Source organism: Melanotaenia boesemani, chromosome 11 (assembly GCF_017639745.1).
Source record: "Melanotaenia boesemani isolate fMelBoe1 chromosome 11, fMelBoe1.pri, whole genome shotgun sequence".
Lineage (NCBI taxonomy): Eukaryota > Metazoa > Chordata > Actinopteri > Atheriniformes > Melanotaeniidae > Melanotaenia > Melanotaenia boesemani.
Window position 1 is genome coordinate 23,098,787 of NC_055692.1, and position 20,024 is coordinate 23,118,810.

Here is a 20,024-nt window from a genome sequence, read left to right on the forward strand (position 1 = left end):
AATAGCAAAGATGCCTATAAACCAAAGTATAAACCAAGAAATGTACCCCCCCTCAGATAGCTTATACACCCATATCACATCCAAATTTCTATTAATACTAGCTATAAAATTGTTAGGATTTATTCATAAATTGAAATCAAAGTCTAAATATTAGTATTTCCTAGACAGACTTATTAACTTTAAGTGAAATGATGCTATAAGACCAGATGTTGGTAAAATAGCACAATAAAATGTTAAACAATTGAATGAAGATGTAATTATGGAAAATTTAAGACAAAGGAGGTCAAAACAGAGGGGGAAAAAAGACAAGAAGAGCCCATATGATGAGAGGAAAAACAGTAGGAGGTAAAGAAGCAAATGAGCGGATTTCAGGAAAAAAAAAAAAAACTCTATGACTAACTCAGTCCTGGACCGAGGTAAATATCACAGGAATGTGTTTGTTAAAAAGATTATCAATCAATGAATCTCCTTGGCTGGTTTGGTTTAAATTGAATGACATTGGCGGCTCTTGTTAACAAAAAGTTGTAAATAATAGATCACAACATTCCACGGACCAACAAAAACACAGCAAAACAGATGGCACCAATTAGACTGGGAAAGCAGGAGAGTGTTTTAGTTAAGCTCTGTACTCCCTTTATTTCACGTAAAAATGAGAAAGTATCACAAAGTAGCGCATAACCATGAACACACACAAAGTCATATTTCACCATAGAATAAATAAAATGACATATTTCTTAGAGACTTACATTACTTTAAACTAACCATAACATAATCTTAAACTAAATCATTGCTCTAAAACTATATTATTTAGTTGTGGGAGACCCACCTATTTGTTCCCAGAGGTGAGATGCATGTGACTGCACAATAATATGACTATGCAATAGTATTTCTGTGAAAATACGAGAAATACATCTGACTCACATAGATCAGACATGCATACGGACATGCACACAAACCCATAGCATGCAGGAAATGACATTCCATTAAAAAAAGAGGGCTTCATCTGCACTTTTCTTGGACAAATATAATGTCCAACATAAATTGTTACTGTGCATTTCATATAGCTTATACGCTTTCTTTAAGAGGCTACATGTTGGTTCCTGTCCAGGCTGACAGGTTGTCAGTTTATCACAGGGCATTCACACAGAGACATTGAGGCACTCCTATTTTCACAATTTAGAACCACCAATTAACATAAATGGCATGTACATCTGTAATCCCATGATGAAATTCAAGCCCTGGTAACCACTGTCTTGAATTCAAAGACACACAAATGTATTCCCTAGCCTACCCACAACAACACACACACACACCATGACCATTGTCTTAACAACCCAATTAGTCATCATTTAGCCAAGAGAAACAACAAACCTATTCAACTCCCAAACAAAGCAATCCACAATCAAGTTCTGCAAGACAAGAGCCCTGTCATTTATGTAGGCCACAAAATAAACTAGGCTTTAAGCTGCTGGTTTACCCACTTCATCTTGAATATTTAATTACAACGTCTCAAGAAACCATTTTTAATAGAGCATCTTAACTAGATGACAGCTTGTTTTAGATGCTCACTCTCTCATGCTGAATTGGGCATACTCAGCGGGAGCCATGTGATGCAAATGGATGATCCCCCAGGCAGCATCAGTCTCTCACTCCATCACAGGCTATGTTTTTATTCACATTCCTCACCATAAAAGGGGCCAAACTGCACCTGCTCCCTTGCAGCCCACTGTCCAGCCCAGTCATGAGGACGATTGAACACCTTAAAGCCACCCATAACTACACTAATCACAATGTTGTACTAGAGATCGGGTATACTGTACTTACTAAAAAGCCAAAGACTCCCTCCTTCACCCTCATATTTTGCTGATTTCAGAGCTTCTGAATATCTAACAGATGTGGAGGGAAAGATTGTAGTCAAAGCGGGACAGACCCTCACACATTCCTCAGCGTTAGAATCACCCTAAACTTTGGACGTGGACCCTGGGAGTGAAACAAACAACAAACCACGTGTTTCCTTCAGTAACTAAGTCAAAATTGTAAACAGAGCAATGCCAGTGATGCTACAACATTTACTACTAAGTAAGTGTAACTGGTTAGTCCACGTTGGGCAATAACTGTGAGAAATGGATGGATTTCATTATTCATGGAGATTTAGGGGCTTGTTTTTGGCTATATCAGGGTTTAAATTATCCCACTATTTTTTTAGCGATCAAAAAAAGGACGTTGTACTGTAGGAGAATAACTTGCCATTGACATGACACAAAAGAGGAAACTCACAGGAACGTGGTATTGGGCAGAGGGTAAATGTTGAAATAACTAACTTCACGGGACACGAAGCAACACGTTGAACGCAACTGTAAAGATTAGCTTAGACAGTCATCCGACTTTTTAACTAAATTATTAAGTCTTTTGAGAAGACTTTTCGAGAGAAAACAGACTTTAATACAAAGCCTCACCCGGTGAATCCTCTTCCACCCCCAACGTTTGCCGGACGGACACGGACACAAAGTAAACGGCCGGGCGAACGGTGAGATCTACCGTTGGTGAGGCTGTCCTGCTCCGCTCTCGCTCTGTCCATCCGCTCGCTGGCGAGCCAATAAAAACGGTAACCATGCGCTGGTGAGATGGTATAGTTAGTTCTCACACTGACTGCTGGTCGAGTTTACGCTTTACTCGTTCCTTTCTTATATACCCCTTCTTTCACATGTTTTTTTTTTTTTTTTTTTTTTTCTTCTTTTTTCTCCTGATAGGCTGCCCACCGTCCGTCGGTCAGCCTCCAGCCCCACCAAGAGAAAAGCAGGCGCGGCTTCGAAGAGAAAAGGAAGTGACGATGAGTTCATAGACTGTCGGAAATTATACATACTGTGAGTAAAGCCCAGGAAGAGCGCTCAAGTATCTTGCTGACAAGTGCACTAAACGCACTTTGATCAAACATTCTCCTTTATGCGACTTTACAGCTCTAATATTCTACTTGCATGGTTTAACCGAAACTCTCAGCAGTTTTAAATCAAGGTTAAAAACTTTTCTATTTGCTGCCAATTATCAAAACAACTGTTAGTACCTCACACTGGAACTTTAATGCTTGCATTTTTTGTTTTATTGAATTTCTTTTATTTGTTGTAAAGTTTGTTTTTAATGCATTTGTTGTTGCTTCCTGCACCCCACTGTAATGCTTTTAAAGTTTTATGTAAAGCACTTTGAATTGTCTTGTACATGAAATGTGCTATACAAATAAACTTGCCATGCCCAGTCTTTGTGTCTGCTTTAGGCTCACCATCCTGCCTGCAACAGCTAGCAGTACCTAGTAGCTAAAACTTTAACATTTATCTATAAAATGACATTTTGTGGACAATTAAGACATTTTCATTTAGTGAAGTGTTTAAGAATGTATTTCTGGGACTTTTATTTGAATAAGAATATGATTAAAAGAAATATATGTTTTATCTCTTTTACTCTTTACCCAAAGAAAAAAGAATATTGATGGAAGTACTAGCTGTATAGCTTGCATTTTAGCTTTAATTTCACCAAGGAATTGTTTTTGAGTTACTTTGATTCACAAATTTAAATTATTACCTGGTGTCAAAAGTTAATACTTTAAACTTGCAAGTAATAATTTACATTTCCAATATTCCACAATGTGAAGTTCTAAATGTCATTTAATACCTATCTGAAAGTCTCCTAGCCAATTTTTTTCTTGCATTACTTGGCCTAAAAACAACAATGGCTTTGATCGAAACGGTCGTCACAAGGCTTCTGTATAGACGGGCTTTCATATGGACCATCATGCCACCTACTGGTAGAAAGGAGAGCATGACACCTTATTAATAGAAAGGGAGAAAAAAAGAAAAAAAAACTAAAACTGCCATAACTCTAGCCATAATATTTGTATTTTTTGTTCATTTTTTTCTTATTTGGAAAGGACAGTAAAGATTAATGAACATTACATTTAAACAGTTTATGTAAACACCCTGGATTTTAGCCAAAGGCTTATTTCCATCAATTTTCCTTGGAAGGTGTTAGAAGCAGGGCTTAAGGTGTCGTACTTGAGCAGATGCAGCAGAATTTACCTTTTAACCTTAGTACCAAGTTACCATGTTTTCTTTTCATTAAAGATGGTTTTAAAGTACCATCTCTTCAGTTTGATCTGGAGTTAGAAGAATACCCTTTACATACCCACACCAGTCATATTTAATGTCAGATTATTATTATTTTTTACATTTTTTCCAACATTATAAAATATATTCATTTTGAAAACATTTTCCTGCCATTGCCCTGCAATTGACTGGCGACCTATCCAGAGTGCCTCTATACTGCTAATTGCTGGAGAGACTCCAGCTTCCCCATGACCCTGAATTGGAATAAGTCGTATAAATAAGGAGTGAATGAATATCATGCCATCAAAACAAAACTCCAATTACGAATTAGGTCATTTCTTAAATATCATTTTATTTTCACTGTTAGATTAAGACATACAAGTTCTTTCTTACTGAAATCTGCTATACAAAATAATATAACCAGAGATGACACTTCTCATGGTAGCCAGTACAAAAAGGATGTCTTTATTATGGTCTATCTAGGTATACTTGTTGTAAAATCAAGAGTTACAGGGAAAAAAAGAAGAAAAAAAAAAGTCAAACATGACAAAAGCTTGTGAGAGAAAATGAAACTATAAATATTCTTACTAAGCATTTTAAAAAGGTTTATAAAAAAAACTATTTATGACTTGGGATCATTTAAATAAACAAAAAAAAAGTATCTGACAAAAAAAAAAAAAAAAAAAACTTACCAGTCTAACAAGCCATCTCTCTTCCTTTCAACCACAACTAAACAGACCTGAAGGTTTACAGTAGCACCCATTGGTTTGGTGGTTAGTGATCACAAAATGACTCCACATACAGACACATGCTTGAGTTTGAAACAGGTGTAAAAAATGTCCATGAGGAATATTATTGATATTTAAGAAATTCATTGTTGGAAAAAACCATGTTCATGGCATGCAGCAGCACATGGAAATTTACTTTTCAGGGCACATACAGCAGCTACTGCTTTGTTTAGCCTCCCTCAGCATTAAAGGGCAAATAGTCATAACAATGGATTCAGAAATATCATGTTGACAAAGACAAAGTTGGGACAAAAAGAAAACATTTTGTCTGTGATGCTGAACCAGTAAGCTCATTGTCCCAGTGTGTGAGTCAGGAACCATGTCTGCAGAATTTATCTATGTATAAATATGCTGAAGGAAGAAAAAAATGTAACTTAAAATACCCCACTGTCATTTGTCTTAAATAGATTGCTTAATGGAAAAAGAAATAAACAAAATAAAATCTATACAAGCAGCGATTATGTTTGCCGCTCATCCTGATTGGCATTAGTGGTTTAAGTCTCAGAACATCGACAGCTTGATGCTGTCACAGTAATTGCTTTTAATCATACAAAAAGATACATCTAGAAAGATCCGATATGAGTAAATAAGGAAGATCTCTCATTACTACACACAGTTACTTTATATATTTAGACTCAAAGGCAGAACACCACCATCAAAAGTGGGCTTCGTAACTGTCACTACATCTACGTGAATACCTGTCATTTCCTAAAACCGTACACTCCAAAATGAAGTCCCCAGAATTTTCTAAAACACTGAGCTCATCAATTACAGCACGGCGATACTGGTATTACCGTGTGGATGTGTCAAAAGTGACAGCGTTATTAGCTACCAATCAACCCACACTTTACTGAGTGACAACATATAGACTCAGCCTTTCAGTCAGCTACTGACTGAACCCATTATATTCTTACATGTTTAACATTTAACTGTTCCACTTAAAACTAAACCAAGATGGAGACTTAAAAGAACTAAGAGATTTGGAATTTTTCAGGGTGTTATATGTAAAAGTACACTTTTTATGTGTGCGTTAGTCTCTGCAATATATTAAATCAAACATTTGGCAACACTGGCACAGCTAGGTAATATTTCAGTTTGTCTTGTACAGTTCTTTAGTGACAACTGATAAGTGCAAATATCACATATTAAAAAAACATAAAAACAGTAATCAAATGAAGAAAAAAAAAAAGAAAACAAACAAAAAAGAAAGCATGATGTATGCAGTGTGTTGGAACAAACCTGACCTCTGTCAAATGGGGTTAAGTTGGTTTAGAGCGCCTGTTTGGCATTTAAGCTGACTAATGTGTCATTTAGGACCATGGGACATATTCTCAAAAGGCAGCAAAACATATAGAAGAAAAGAGAAAACATTCACACATGGTTATTACTGCATGTACTCATTGTATGTTTCAGTACACTTGTCTACTTTCATACCCAAAATGTGCAATGTTCAACAAAAGATTATCTAAAAAGCAAAACAAAGTTTTAAGTTTTTCTAGGTTCACAGCTGCAAGGAGTGGAGTGGAGTGGACAGCACAGACAGCCCTGGTGCAAACTGGAGTGCCAAGGGGGAGAGGTGCCCGATAATGAGAAGTCAACCCTACACAGATGGCACTAATTCTCACTCGATTACTTAATGATAAAAAACAAAGGAAAGCTGTACCCCTTGTCCATTATTCAGCCTCTCCTGACAGCCAATGCTCTCTTCTCGTCTTCCCTCTCCCCCTTATTTCCTCTTCCTCTACAAGTTAACCAGCTCATGTGCAACAAACTGTTTGAGTCTTTCCAGGTACTGTCCATAGAGCTCCACGTCGTTGTGTCCAGCCCCTTCCACCCAGAGGGGCTCCACAGGGCGCTGGCAGCGTTCATACAGTGCCAGGCCATGGGAGAAGTCAATGACCTCATCCTCTGTGCCGTGGATCACAAGGACAGGTGACGTCACCTTGGAAATCTTGTCAATGCTGCAGAGTGAAAATAAATAAATAAATAACACGGGGACAAAAGAAAGCAAAAAGGAGATTAGACTGATCTGAGTTTTTATACTCATGTACAAAAAATAAAATAAAATAATAAATCGCCATCTGACCACCAGGGAGAGCTATTGAATTTCTCTCCTTCATGACTAAGAAAACCACTTTCTGAATTTAAGTCCACATGCATGGCTTATGTATCATTTTACTTAAAGCAAATTTTTATGCAGTTCTGTGTTTAAAAAAAAATGCAACTGTAATCATATTTCAACTCTGTAAGGAAGGTTGTGTGCCCTTCAGCGGAAGTTACACATTTAGCCTTGTTGTCATACATGCCATCTGTTTGTACAGTCCACTCACTTTGGAAAAGCATCAAAGCAGTAGGTCTTCTTGGTTTCAGGGAAAGCCACTCTCATGCCAGAGGTGAGTGGCGAGTGGAGGATGACTGCAGCACTCTCATAGCGAGAAGCCAGGTCCACAGATGGCACGGTGCCAATGCTCTGACCATACACAATCACGCTCTCTGGACGGATGCCATACCTATTAGAGGAGTGAAGAATATTAAAATATTGTTTTTTTGTTAAAAACAAACAGGATATTTACAGTGGTTGGTATACATATTTAAATATTGTGGGCTTTAGCAGAAATTGGCAGTCACCCAGTTCAGTCTTTAGTCATTATAAAAAGTTGATGTAATAACAGAAATAAAACAGAAACACTGATAGTGTGTAGACCTCTGCCAAACCATTGTAATTATTCTGCCAATGATTGTGGGCAAGAAGCTCTAATCTAAAATTTTCCCCATAGCAAAGAATCCTTTAAAAAAATTCCTGGATCGAGGCAGAGATCCGGATCACCTTCGAATCTGATCACTTGCTCTATTATTTAAAAAATTGAAATTTAATTTTATTGAATTGCTTTTTTTTTTACTCATTACTAAATTTGCTTAGGCTGTCATTTGCTCTCACACTGTCCTTTTCTTTCTTCCACATACTATTCCATAAGTAACACGCACCTGTGTGCTAAGACATATTTCATAATCAGCAGAAGCATCACACCACATGAATCCTAAAAGAAATCCAAGTGCTTAATAAATAGGAAATTATCAAGAATCAAGAAGATCCTAGCTGTCTTTTACTTAAGCACTGAGATTTATGATCATCATGACCTAGATGCCTGAGAATCTGCAGACATACTGCTTAATCGAGTACACAAAGTTGTAATGCAGTTGCGCAGTTCAATGAATGGGAATTTTTCAAAGCAGCTAAACAGATGACAGCTACTATAGTCTTGAGACTGAATTAAGAGACTGAAACAAGCACAAAGTAAAAGAGACACCAATGATGGATTTAGGGTAACAAATAAATTGAGAGTGGGGGAAAAAAAGAAGACATTCCTCAGCTGATTATAACTAACGTGACCGACTCAAGAAAGCAGTCAGCTGACAAGCAGAAACAGTCTGAGAACACTGCATCCCTGTCTCTACTGCTGCCATACTGAATAATGTAAAATTAACTGTCACAAACAGCACAACAAAAGCTTTGCTCAGCTCTATTATTAAAGTGTGGAACTCTAACATTATAGGCTTAACATTACAGCCTCTACCACTGCACTCCTATAATACACTGATAACACCAAAGTCTGGTAGCAGTGTAAAGCTCTGATGAATTATTATACTTGCAACCTTTGCATAGGAACAGACTGCAGTAAAGCAAGCTTGCAGCTTTAAAATGTTTAGAAGCTTTGAACACTCACATACTTGATGAAACAGGTAAAATGTACATGCTGTCATTTTGGTCTGCAGACGGTCGTTTACAGAAATATAGGAACAGTTTACCATTGGTGTGTCAGCTGGTGTTCAGAGTACAAATAGTGGTGAAAATACTAGTGCTGCATAGGAAAGAATTACTGCAGACCGAAGGGTGCAACACACTAACACTGATGGTTAGCCGACTGTAATGGACACAATTCATACTTGGACAGTCTGTCTCAATTAAGTAACACAATGCACTGCAGCTGCTTAAGGAATGTGAAAGACCGTGAGGACGACACAAAGCCTCTCCACAAAACTGTATATTATGCTGTTCTTTGTGGTGTTCGAATTCTAAAAATGCATCCAAAAGCAATTACATTAGTCTTTTAAAAAATAAATAAAAACAGTCGCACATACAGAATATACCTTAGTACAACTGGATTTGTGGAAAGGCGGTTTACCAAAATCACCAGAGAGTGCATGGAAGGAGGAGTCAGATGAGGTCCAGATCACCTCCAGCTCAGCCACATCATTGCTGATATAATGTCAAATATTTCTATATAGATGGATTAAACCCCTGCTGCAACGCCATTTAGAATTTTTAATAGTTTGTTTTGCAGGTTGCAGCTGACAATATATAGTTTCACAGACAGACAGACAGACAGACAGACAGACAGATAGATAAGGTGGGGTGCATGAACCAATAACAAGTGCAATAAAAACAAACTTTAAAAGAAATTAAATAACAAAGAAAAAGCTAATAAAGTAGATAAAATACAAGACAGAAAAGAAAAATATATTTGCAACCTATGTTCCCTTTTGAAGTTCCATAACAGTTCATTTAGCATAGTTGTAGTTTGTATTGTAATAAGTAGTTTTTTGTTTTGTTTTTTTTCCTCAATTTGGATTTAATGACTTTTGTGGTTATAAGATCATATAGATGAGGTTGTGCTGAGGGAAAAAAGAAAATCACTCACCAAACACCAAACATTTTTATGTGGTATTTAAAAGGCCAAAAAAAAAGTATTAAATGGCTCCAATAGGCTAGGCCCACTGAGGGTTCAATAAACAACCACTGCAGCAATGGCAGACAATTAAATTTGAAAGCATGAATACACAAATGGCAAAGGAGGTAAATTTGGTAGATGACCATTGTTGATTGATGATGTTGATTTAGGAAAATACAAGATATTCAACACTGACTTTATACACTTAGAAAGGTTAGAGTGAAAGGTAAGTGTAAGGCAGCCAAAATGTCAAACACAAACGGCCATTTACGGACCATTAAAAAGTGTTATTGACTTTATATTAACTTCATAACTGAGCTTTTTGCTAAAGATGTGAGCTGTTAACTTCAGAAGTTAATTAGATTTCTTGTCACCGCAGTCTGTTTACCATGAGGAATCTTCACATTAGTGTAGACTTTAAATAGAACTTATTCCGTTTACACACGGTCAACAGTCTTACCATATCAGACCACAAATCCAGAGCCAATCAAAAGACAGAAAAACCCCATGATGTCACAATGATGTTAAGTTTATGCAACATCAATAAAGATGGTAGACTGAAACCATTAGACACAGAGTAAGAGAATAGAGGGCAATAAATGAAGCAGGGCTGTTCCCAAACATTTTTTTTTGTTTACGTCATCACACTTAGCAACCAATGCTATAATCAGAAGCAGAACATCAAGCAAGAATGTGTCACTCAAGTACACAGACAAACACAATAAGTAAGCCAAGACTTGAATTTGTTACCTTTCAGCTCAAGTAGGGTGCCATCTTATATTTTGTTCACACTTGCAGCAAAGGCCACACAAACAGGAGGACAACTGCAGGACAGAGTTAAAGTTGCACTTGTGTTTACACCACATTTTTCCCCACTACATTTCTAACCCTATCTCTTGCTCACTCAAAACCAAAGAAACTTGGTTCTTTATGACTACCTTTTTACTACATACATATTTTCAGAGTCCTTAACATATGTACAGCATTTAAACAGATTAGTGCACCATCTGCACAGCAGCAGGGGGACTCTTCACTGAAATGTTCAATGATCTGTTGCGCAAACAACCTTTTAACTCAAGTCCTCCAAATGAAAACTCGCCTTCTATTTGTTCTCGAGAATAAGCAAATACTGATACACTCATATTATATAATACAGACCTATTTGAATGAAAGAATAAATAAATGAATAAGCAGCAATAAAACACTGGTCATCTTGCACTGTGCTCAGTCAGGTGAACGATCACAGTCCATCCAAATGACAACGCCGTTCTACATAGTGTTTCTGTACTAAACTAAACCACCATTTATTTCAGGTAGGAATAGAAAGCAACCGGTATTAACATACGGTTGCCAAGCTGCACGGGCAGGATTGAAGATTTCACCCCACTACTCAATATCTGACAAGATGTACAGTTGTTTGATTTGGATCAATAAGACGCTTGAGTTTTTCCTGTTTGTTTATATTGTGGGGACTGCCACAGTCTACAAGCTCATTGCAAATCGGTTGCTAAGCTACCACTCAATGTTGAACTAGGAGGCTTGACTGCTGGCACACCTCCATCTCAAAGGAAGACAAAAATGATACAGTGGCTTTTTGTATTGGTCTCACACACACAAATGTCCCTCCCTTTTTCCCTAAAAGAACAGGGGTAGTTTCAGTTCCGGTTTTGAGCAAACCTTTGGGTTTTGACAGCTACGAAATTGTCCCTTGGGCAGAAAAACTGGCTCCAGAGCAGGTTATTGTGACTTACCTACCCTACCTACCTACAAGATTAGTTAAAACAGCTGTAGTGTCGAGTCGAATTTGCCTAAGCAAAAGAGGATGAAATAAAAATTTTGTTTCTGCATGGAAATTTGACAGATAGGAAGTGGTCTTTCAACAGCTTAGTTCAGCGGTTCCCAATCAATTTTCCTTTGGGACTCCGTTCATGCAAATACGACAAAGCCATGGACACCTGCACCACCCCATGCTGAAACCACGCTTGGTTTTATGCTTTCAAAAGTGAGATTCTCACCACATAATGTATTCTGGTGGAGTCCTGTCTTTCAATAAAGGAAAAGCCAAATTAACAACGTACAGCCCTACTTTATTTTTAACAGGGACAATGTGTGGACAGTGATCACAATGGCCACGGGTACATGATGTTTTTAAATTCTCCTTTGTGTTTACATTGAAAAAGTCATTTCGAATTGAGGTTTACATGGAAAACACGTTTAATCGCCTTTATTCAATTCCTCTTGGATCAGGGGGTTGGGAAGAGTTCTGATTGGACAGGGGGCGAACATGACATATTTACGTCTACCGGAAGAAAACAACATACAATTCCTGCTCCTTTTTGGTTTGTCTACAACATGGAAGACCACATAATAAGAACCATTTTCGCTTTGACTGATTATAGTTTTGAAGAAGCAGCTCAACACTAGCACACTACTTCACTCTGGTCAGCTGAGGAGGAGAATGGAGGTAGAGCACCGTATGTCCGTCATTGCGACAGGACAACAGAACGAGCACACGCAGAATGACTGGAATTAATTTAAAGCGGAATGTACAGATACATGATTAAAGAGTTATTCAATCTGGATTTAAAATCAGAATAAACCAGCCTCTTATTTCGGATTTAAGTTTAACTCAGAATGGTCATTTTCATTTGGAGTTAGGTGTTCACAAAGATAAAGGGAAGTCATGTGAGAGTGACTGATTCATACAATAAGTGCATCATCGGACACTCCCTGCTCAGATGAAGGGAGTGCCTCAACTATTAAGACTGAATTACAAGAGGGGGTGTGGATTGTTGTTGCTTGCTTTGCAGTTGTGCTTAAAACCGTCAGTAGCAGCTTGTGTCATGTGACTGAGCAAACTGAAAGCAGCCAACAGGAATGTGTAAATACCCTAGGAACTAGTGTGTTGCCAAAAGCAAAAAAAAAAAAAAATACATCAAGCAGAGCGAGGTAATAAGACATGAGCTGATCTTGTTCAGCTATGAGTCTGATCAAACACTAGAGACACGAGGGATGTAGTCAGTCGATTAATGTGAAGCCATGCAGAGAGGCCTTTTGATGTAATAAACATAATCCAGTTGATTCATGTTCAGTGGGGTCAAAAGGCTGGTTTCTACCCTCTATCACATAGGCAGACAATTATAAAACTAGCATGGTCCTCAAACATTCAGACCAATAATAAATTACCAAAGACTTTATTTACATTGAGGCATTGAAGAAGTAGTGTTTCAACTGAGCATTATGACCCTGTTTCAGTCTTATGATATTAATACTTTCTGAAGTTCCAATACTAAAAAAATAAATAAATAAAATAAAAAACAAGCCACCATATCCATTCAGGAAAACTGCCACCCGTGTTTGGAAGAAAGGCATTTAAATCAGATGGACTTGTTATGGATTCCAAAGTGAATAGTCAGGAGAAGTTGGTATTTATACTCTTTACACTTGGCACTAACATTCAGTCTGTAATTGAAGCAACAGGCCTAGGTGTGTTAATGTGAGCAGATCCGTAGCTACCGCTGAGGACACAAAGGTCTGGACCTCGGTATTTTTCTGCTGTGTGGTAATTAAATGAATAAAATAAAAGCTTTTAAGCTATGTGGTGATTTAAGAAGACAAATTGCCACCGATGTGTGGATTGATACTGAAATATTGATTCTTCCCATACCAACTATTTATATTCTTGAACACAGTGGAAAGTCAACTATCAGGATAGGTAGAACTACTTCTGCCTGTCGTATGCAAAATAAGGCACAGCGTAGCGTTGCAGCAGTGTGCAGCTCACTCACTGATCAGTGATTCACCAGCCCAAAGTGCTGTCATGTATGGAGATATTTCAGCTTGGAACCATTCCACACATGACACGCTCCCGGTGCGGATTGACCCGCCACGGAAGTCGGAGCGAAATGGGCGGAATGCAGAGCACACACACCCGGTGTAAACTGGGGGTCAGGCTTCCCATTTTGTTTCAATTTGCTGTAATAAATATGGTTATGATATTAGTAAAATAAGTAAATGTTACAATTAAAAGCTGCATATGTTCAGCTTGAAGATATAAGCAGTATGAACAGTATGAGTAAAGACAGACAGATAAAAGGTGTTATGTCCCTGTGTTGTTCAAAACATGCAAATCTGATGGCCCTATTCCATTCAGTGTTTACTTCTAACCACAGAGAGATGTGTTTTACTATTCCAGATAAAGACAAACAAAGGAAGCTGTAAATAACTTTAAATGTTTTTCATACACTTTGGTAGGGTAGATGTGGGAGAAGACAGGGCATTCAGAGGTAAGTAGAGAGCAAAAGAGGACAGAACAGATGGGAAAAAAAAGAGACAGGACAGGAGAAAGGTAATGGTTTGTGTGAACCCTCATTTGCTTCCATTCGAAATAGATTTTGTGCTTCATTTTGGTCTTTTAAAATGTGTGGGCCATAATGGGTGGTGGACCTCAGCATTTCTAAAACTCTGGTTACGGCCCTGACTGAGGTATAAATCTACACAGAATGTACTAGTATCAAAATAGTCTTTGACGCAGATGAAAAATCTGTCTTTAAAAACCAATTCCAGGTTTTAATCCTAAAGTATAAAACTCTATATTAATTCAGTATTTCATGACCTGTCATGTTTTGTACCAAGTTACTGCATAAAAAAAAAAAAAAAAAAAAAAAAAGCAATAACCTCATTTAGTTCATCATTAGCGAGAGAGCTAGAGGTTAACTCAGTCTAACATGACTATTAACCATGAGACTATAACCATGGGACATGCAGTGTACACGCAGTTGTGGCTTTTTGAATTCCAACTTTTTGTTTCTGAAAGTCTCTTCTGATCTTCAAGAGGTTTCTTCCAAGAAATCAACAGTCATGTGATAAGAGTTGGAGGCTGTAGGCCCAATATTTGACCTGCTTCCAATGACATAGCGATCACAATCAAGTAAAAACAGAGGTGTTTTCATAAAAAAAAAAAATCACAACCCTGTCAAGTACAGTAACACCTGTGGGCAAAAGGCATCCTCATCTGATCCAAGTGTAAAAGTTCAGTGGGAGAAGGGGTGTAAGGCAACTATGGAGCTGGGTTTTTCACCTAATTGCTGCTATTCAGCTCACTAAGAAGCTACAAATTGTAGTTTATAAATACAGTTACAATAAAAATAAAAAACTCTTCCAATTAAATGATTTTTAAAGACTTCTTGTCTTTGATTAGAAAATATTGCACCTCTGCAGAGACTGCGGACCCAGAGAGCAGACAGCCAAAGTAGACGGTATAACATTTTTTTTTTTATCTCAACTGTTCAACTCTTTAATTGGAGAGCAGACTGTAGCAAGAATGAAAATATTTTAGGTGCAATAAAATAAGATGCTTTTTTTCTAAATTACTTTCTATGTGGCACAGGGCTGTTTTGTTCAGATTGAAATTAAAAGTATGATTCCTGGACTGTTATGATTGTCTGTGGCAAAGGAAAGACTCAGTAGGTCAAATATAAAAGATTGCTGGGAGGGTAGAAACAGTTCAAACACTACAGTCTTTAATATTCTTTTCCCTTTAAGTAGTAAGAAAAAGTGCAGAAAAAAAAGAAAAGTCATCACTGAAGCATAACAATGTGATTCACTGAATACACACATGCAAACACTAACCTAACCACCAGAAAAGCAGGTTCTTCTGTACAGCATTGGACCATTTCTTGTATGTACATCCTTCTTGATTGAATTTCCTGTTAAACTAGTGAGCGTCCTTATTTAAAGTCCCTTATTTGCGGAAGCTTTGTGATATTCTGGGAAAATGCTGCAAGAGACTCGCAGCACAAGACAGTAACTAACAGTAATCCTTTGTTGACGGAGGCTTTACCACAGTTATTCATTAGCACTTCCAAATCTCTGTGAGGCCAACACCTGTATTTACTACATAAAGAACATACACTCGGATCAGCAGTGAGAATAGGGAACACTTGTCCTGCTTTTTGTTACCCTGACTAGATGCTCCTTTTATCTATCATGCGAACAGACTTATAGGATGAACTGCCCCTCACATTCAGAGTGCAGAAACCAGAAGAGGTTTTTCTTTAAATTGAAAGATTAACCAACCTCCTCCTCCTCTGTTATCACAATATCCGCTTGTTAAAATTATCAACCAAATGACTGATAATTCAATTCAGCCTCAACCCAAAGATATGGGGCATAAAACCTACGCGTAGAAAACTAGATGAGCAGAAAACGAGAGAATCCAAGACAAAAAGCAGATGTCTTCAAACATGGGTCGAAGGAAGTGAACAACATGAGGTTAAGCAAACTAATGAATATAGTTTACATGTAGAAAAGTCTTATTGAGGGGAAAGGTCTTAAAATGACCAAGGTATCCAAATCTGCAGAGTTGGGAAACACAACATGAGATGATTAACAATCCCAGACTCAACATATACTGAAGCCTCAAGTGTCAGCTGCACTTCCTTCTGATTAAATGTCTTCCTCTCTAGAGATTTTCTACAAGTACAGACTAAATTTTAAGTTTTTTTTTTGTTTGTTTGTTTTAATACAATTCAAAGATTTGGCTCTTAAATTGGAAATGTTTACATATAACATTTCACATAACTTAGAATATTTTTTCCAAGTTTTCCCCACAGTCGTGAACATGTGCAAAATATGGCATTTTCACTCTGGAGTCAGGTCAATTTCAAACATCACACTTGCCCACTAATATTTGCCACAAAGTGAGCTATAAAGTTGGTTTTACAGTTTTATATATGATATCTAAAAAGTATAAATCAATCCTGTAAATATAAACTTTGTCAATAAATTAATGTTTTGTTTTTTTGTTGTTTTTTTAAGTGAAATCTCTTCTGGTTATAAAAATGTATAAGGAGGATGCATCAACAGAAAGCACATAATGAGCATACATTTCTAATTAGATTAGGCTAAATATCAGCCAATAAAGTGGTCTGTTAAAAAAGCAGCAGCAGAGCTCTTGTCCACGCCTACATACAACGGACCTGCATAATATCACAGAACCCACATTCCTTATTTATCGCCCACAGGAACATCTTGCTATCCTTACAAAACTATTCCTTGTCATTTCCACCCATGATTCCATCAGGTTCACTTTAGAAATCATCCCTCCACCCAGCTCATTCAGTACTCTTCATCTTCTTTCCCACACTGTTCAATCATCCCCCTCATGTCCCTCATGCCTTTCTTCTGACTTCGTCATGTGATTTATTTTTAGAGAGCTCAATTTGTCACTTTGAGATAACTGCATGTCTGCATTTGATATTCACAGCATTTCAGAAACAGCAAGGTCGACATTACTACTATTCAGTTTCATTCCTCACTTGGAAAGCTGTCAACGACAACATGAACTAATAAGGATTTTATCATAATGGGTAAATTTAGAGTATTTTTGTTGTGTTTAAATACCTGTTTTAAGTCACTTCACTTTTCACCCACAATATGGGCTGCATGGAAGTTACAAATCAGTCATTTTAACCATTTATTCACTTGGAAGAGCTTGATGGATTCCTTAAAAATTCTGAAGAATTGAGTGCTTACTCAAGCCTCATCTACATCACCATCTGGGTTTGTTTCAATAACAGCATAGATAGCTGATTTTAGTGATTTTCATCTCTCCTTACCGTGAGCGGAGTGCCTGCCAGGCAGCATCTACATCTGCATAAAGGTTCTTCTCTGAGGGTTTCCCAGAACTGGCCCCATAACCAGAGTAGTCGTAGGAGAAGACATTGCAGTTGATCCGTGAGCCTAGGCCAATGTAGAAGCTGCTCATCTGGCCCAGGTCCACCGCGTTCCCGTGAGAGAATAACAGAGTGTAGCGGGCATTTGGTGAACAACGGACAAACATGCAGGCAATGCGGTTTCCTCTTGCAGTACGTGTCATGAAACACTCAATGGCATCTTTCTCACGAGCCGAGTACTGCCAGTCAGCTCGCTCAGAGAGATGAAGGGTCCATCTGCTGCCACTCTCATCACACATGAGGCTGTAGGTCGGCTCTGGGGGCAGGAAGGCCAGCTTGGAGGCAATCTTGCTGGGGCACGGTGGACAGCAGAACAGGCAACAAAGCTCGCTGAGGGATAAGTGGTTCATCTTTAAATCACTGTCAGAGAGAGTTAAAAGCGGTCAAATTAGATTTAAGCAACTTTTGAACAAATTAAATGTGAGAACTATTTTTGAGAACAAAGACTGAATAAGATATGGCTAAAAAAAGAAAAAAAGAGACGCTTGACAGAGCATCCCCTGCAGATTAATCACAAGGAAAACACAAGAGGAAATCTGTGCCATAGAGCTTCTGAATGCTTTCCTGTCTACTGTAAACAACTGTCCTTGTTAAGCAGAAAAGAAAAATGGGGGTTTCCTGGACACAGGGCTGACACAAGCTGTTCTTTATTTTAAAAATAATTATATATATATATATATATATATATATATATATATATATATATATATATATATATATATATCAATTCTCCTCTCAGAAAAAAAAACTGAAGCCCTAACCCTGATTGAAGGCTTGCTCTGTATCTGCCTGAAGGCTACAAAATCACTCAAAGTGTGTATTTAAAAGGATTTTTGTGTTTGTTTCACCCTGTACCTCTACCTAAGGCTACCTTCTCTACTCCAGCTGCTTTTGAATTTCACTAACCAAAACTAGAAACATCAGCAATGCTTATTATGGACTTGCATAAGCTAATTGATGAAAATTTCATTTTACTACATGTGGTTTTTGAATAGGAAGCAATTGTATGAAAATGTCTGCTGTACCACAACTTTACAATGTGGAAACATAAGAGTATCACAGCTGTTCGACAAAGCATTTTTCAACACACTCTTTATAATGAAACTACCTAAAACTTAACATTCAAGTTATTTAAGCCTGATTTCAAGTCCTGATGTGAATTCTGGGTTATACTTTACTATTATACTACTATTGTGCAAATGCTTTGCTGTGTATTTCAACATAAAGAACTCTTAGCTGTGAACTCTAAGAATAAACTCCCTTGCACTGTACATCAGCTTTTTTAGTCCCAGTTCATTTACGGTTGCTTTTACAGGATTTGCAGGGCATCCAGCAGAAGAGTGTGTGACTTCTGTACAAATAAGAATGATGAACCTTGGCAATGTCTGGCAGCCATGTCCTCCACAAAGCTAAACTATTAAAAATATGAGGAAGAACAGATTTGCTGGTGAACTCTTAGAAGTCCACTTGTCAGAACTCACAATATTTTCCTAGTTGCACTCAACACATTTTTAGCCATTTTCATCCTTTCCTATTTGTCCATACTTGACCCATTTCATCGCTGTATTTCAATAAGCTTGTGATGGTCTTCTTTAAAATTGATCCTTTTTGTTAAGGGTTTAAATTAGCTACTGTCGATGGACCTCTCAGATAACTAACATCAAACCTAAAAATCACTTATTGGGTCTAAATTACGCACAGATGTTCCCACTCTACTTAACTGTCCGTTGAATCAGCCCATATAAACAACTAGCTGCACCAAAGACAATTTAAAGCGACTCTAAAGTCACTTGAAATAAATAAAAAATAAAGCAAGCCATTCAGACTGTGTGATGCCAGTTCAGCATCTTGTTGATACTGAGCATCCCAAAGGAGTGCGCTGTAGTGTGTTCCAATAGCCCAATATTTCTAAAATCATCCCAAACCTCGCGGAGATGAAGACAGGGTAGTTCACATTGAATGCTGGTGGATGTAGCAATGTGTTAATCGAGATTACAGCGAATTTGGTCTACAGGGAGTTAAACTTCCTTTGTGTATAACAAGAATTTCGTTTTTTTTAATGGACTAATTAGCCAACAACCCCCCCCCAAAAAAATGTGTTCTTTATTTAAATAAGAAATAAATCAACAATACCTGAACGAAGACTTTTTTTTTTAAAACACAAGTGACAATATTGGCAAACGTCAACACTTTCTAATGTTATCTCCTTACCAAGCCAACAAACTTATCTTCTTTTCGACGCCAGGAGATTGTAAATGCTATCCTCGTCCCCAGATTATCCTCGCCTCTGTGTTTTAGTCAGCGCCGTCACGAGTGTATTTCCCTCTAGTCACCACAGCTGAGTTACTATTAGCTTCGTCCTCCGGTCCAAACAACCTCCTTAACTGCCGTTTCCCTTTTCTTCCCCTTGGTTTCCTCAGCATATGGTCCTGAATGATAATAACATCGATTCACTCACAACGTTTAAGGCTATACAGCCCAGTGGCGACATAAGTATATGTAAGAGAGATTTAAAATTCTATAAATTCCTGTAAACACGACCGGGGGGATCGCCAAACAGTTCACAGCAGTATCACTTGGCTCCGAAACATCTCTGCTTTCGTTACGGATATCACTGGTCTTGTTATCTTGGCTTATGAGAAGAAAGAGGCGTTGGCTGACAGCTTTAAGGGCCAA

General features: G+C 37.7%; 2 protein-coding genes across 4 annotated transcripts in view; both read right to left on the reverse strand.

The window, feature by feature from the left end:
* The window catches only part of cemip2 (cell migration inducing hyaluronidase 2), a 28,488-nt gene extending 25,709 nt beyond the window's left edge, over positions 1 to 2,779 (reverse strand). The window contains exon 1 of the mRNA XM_041999321.1: positions 2,457 to 2,779. The gene's annotated coding sequence lies outside the window, so the exon portion shown is untranslated. The remainder of the gene's footprint in view (positions 1 to 2,456) is intronic.
* A 1,647-nt stretch (positions 2,780 to 4,426) lies between these two features.
* On the reverse strand, positions 4,427 to 20,022 carry abhd17b (abhydrolase domain containing 17B, depalmitoylase). Of its 3 annotated transcripts, none has more exons than XM_041999987.1 (4): positions 19,560 to 20,022; positions 17,232 to 17,708; positions 7,213 to 7,392; positions 4,427 to 6,843 (listed from the first exon to the last, which is right to left on the reverse strand). In XM_041999987.1, the coding sequence occupies exons 2-4, from the start codon at positions 17,696 to 17,698 to the stop codon at positions 6,624 to 6,626; spliced, it is 867 nt and encodes a 288-aa protein (XP_041855921.1). In that variant the 5' UTR covers positions 17,699 to 17,708; positions 19,560 to 20,022; the 3' UTR covers positions 4,427 to 6,623. The 3 variants fall into 3 exon arrangements, with proteins under 3 accessions (XP_041855921.1, XP_041855922.1, XP_041855920.1); XM_041999988.1 differs by having other exon boundaries at positions 19,482 to 20,022; XM_041999986.1 differs by lacking the exon at positions 19,560 to 20,022 and adding an exon at positions 18,698 to 19,458.
* Positions 20,023 to 20,024: the final 2 nt, after the last annotated feature.

Coding starts and splice junctions, on each gene's coding strand:
- abhd17b (XM_041999986.1), bottom strand. CDS start 18,744: ATGGCTGCCAGACATTGCCAAGGTTCATCATTCTTATTTGTACAGAA. Junction 17,709..18,697: donor TCATTCTTATTTGTACAGAA/GTCACACACTCT, acceptor TCTCTCTGACAG/TGATTTAAAGATGAACCACT. Junction 6,844..7,212: donor TGCTTTGATGCTTTTCCAAA/GTGAGTGGACTG, acceptor TTCACTCTGCAG/CATTGACAAGATTTCCAAGG.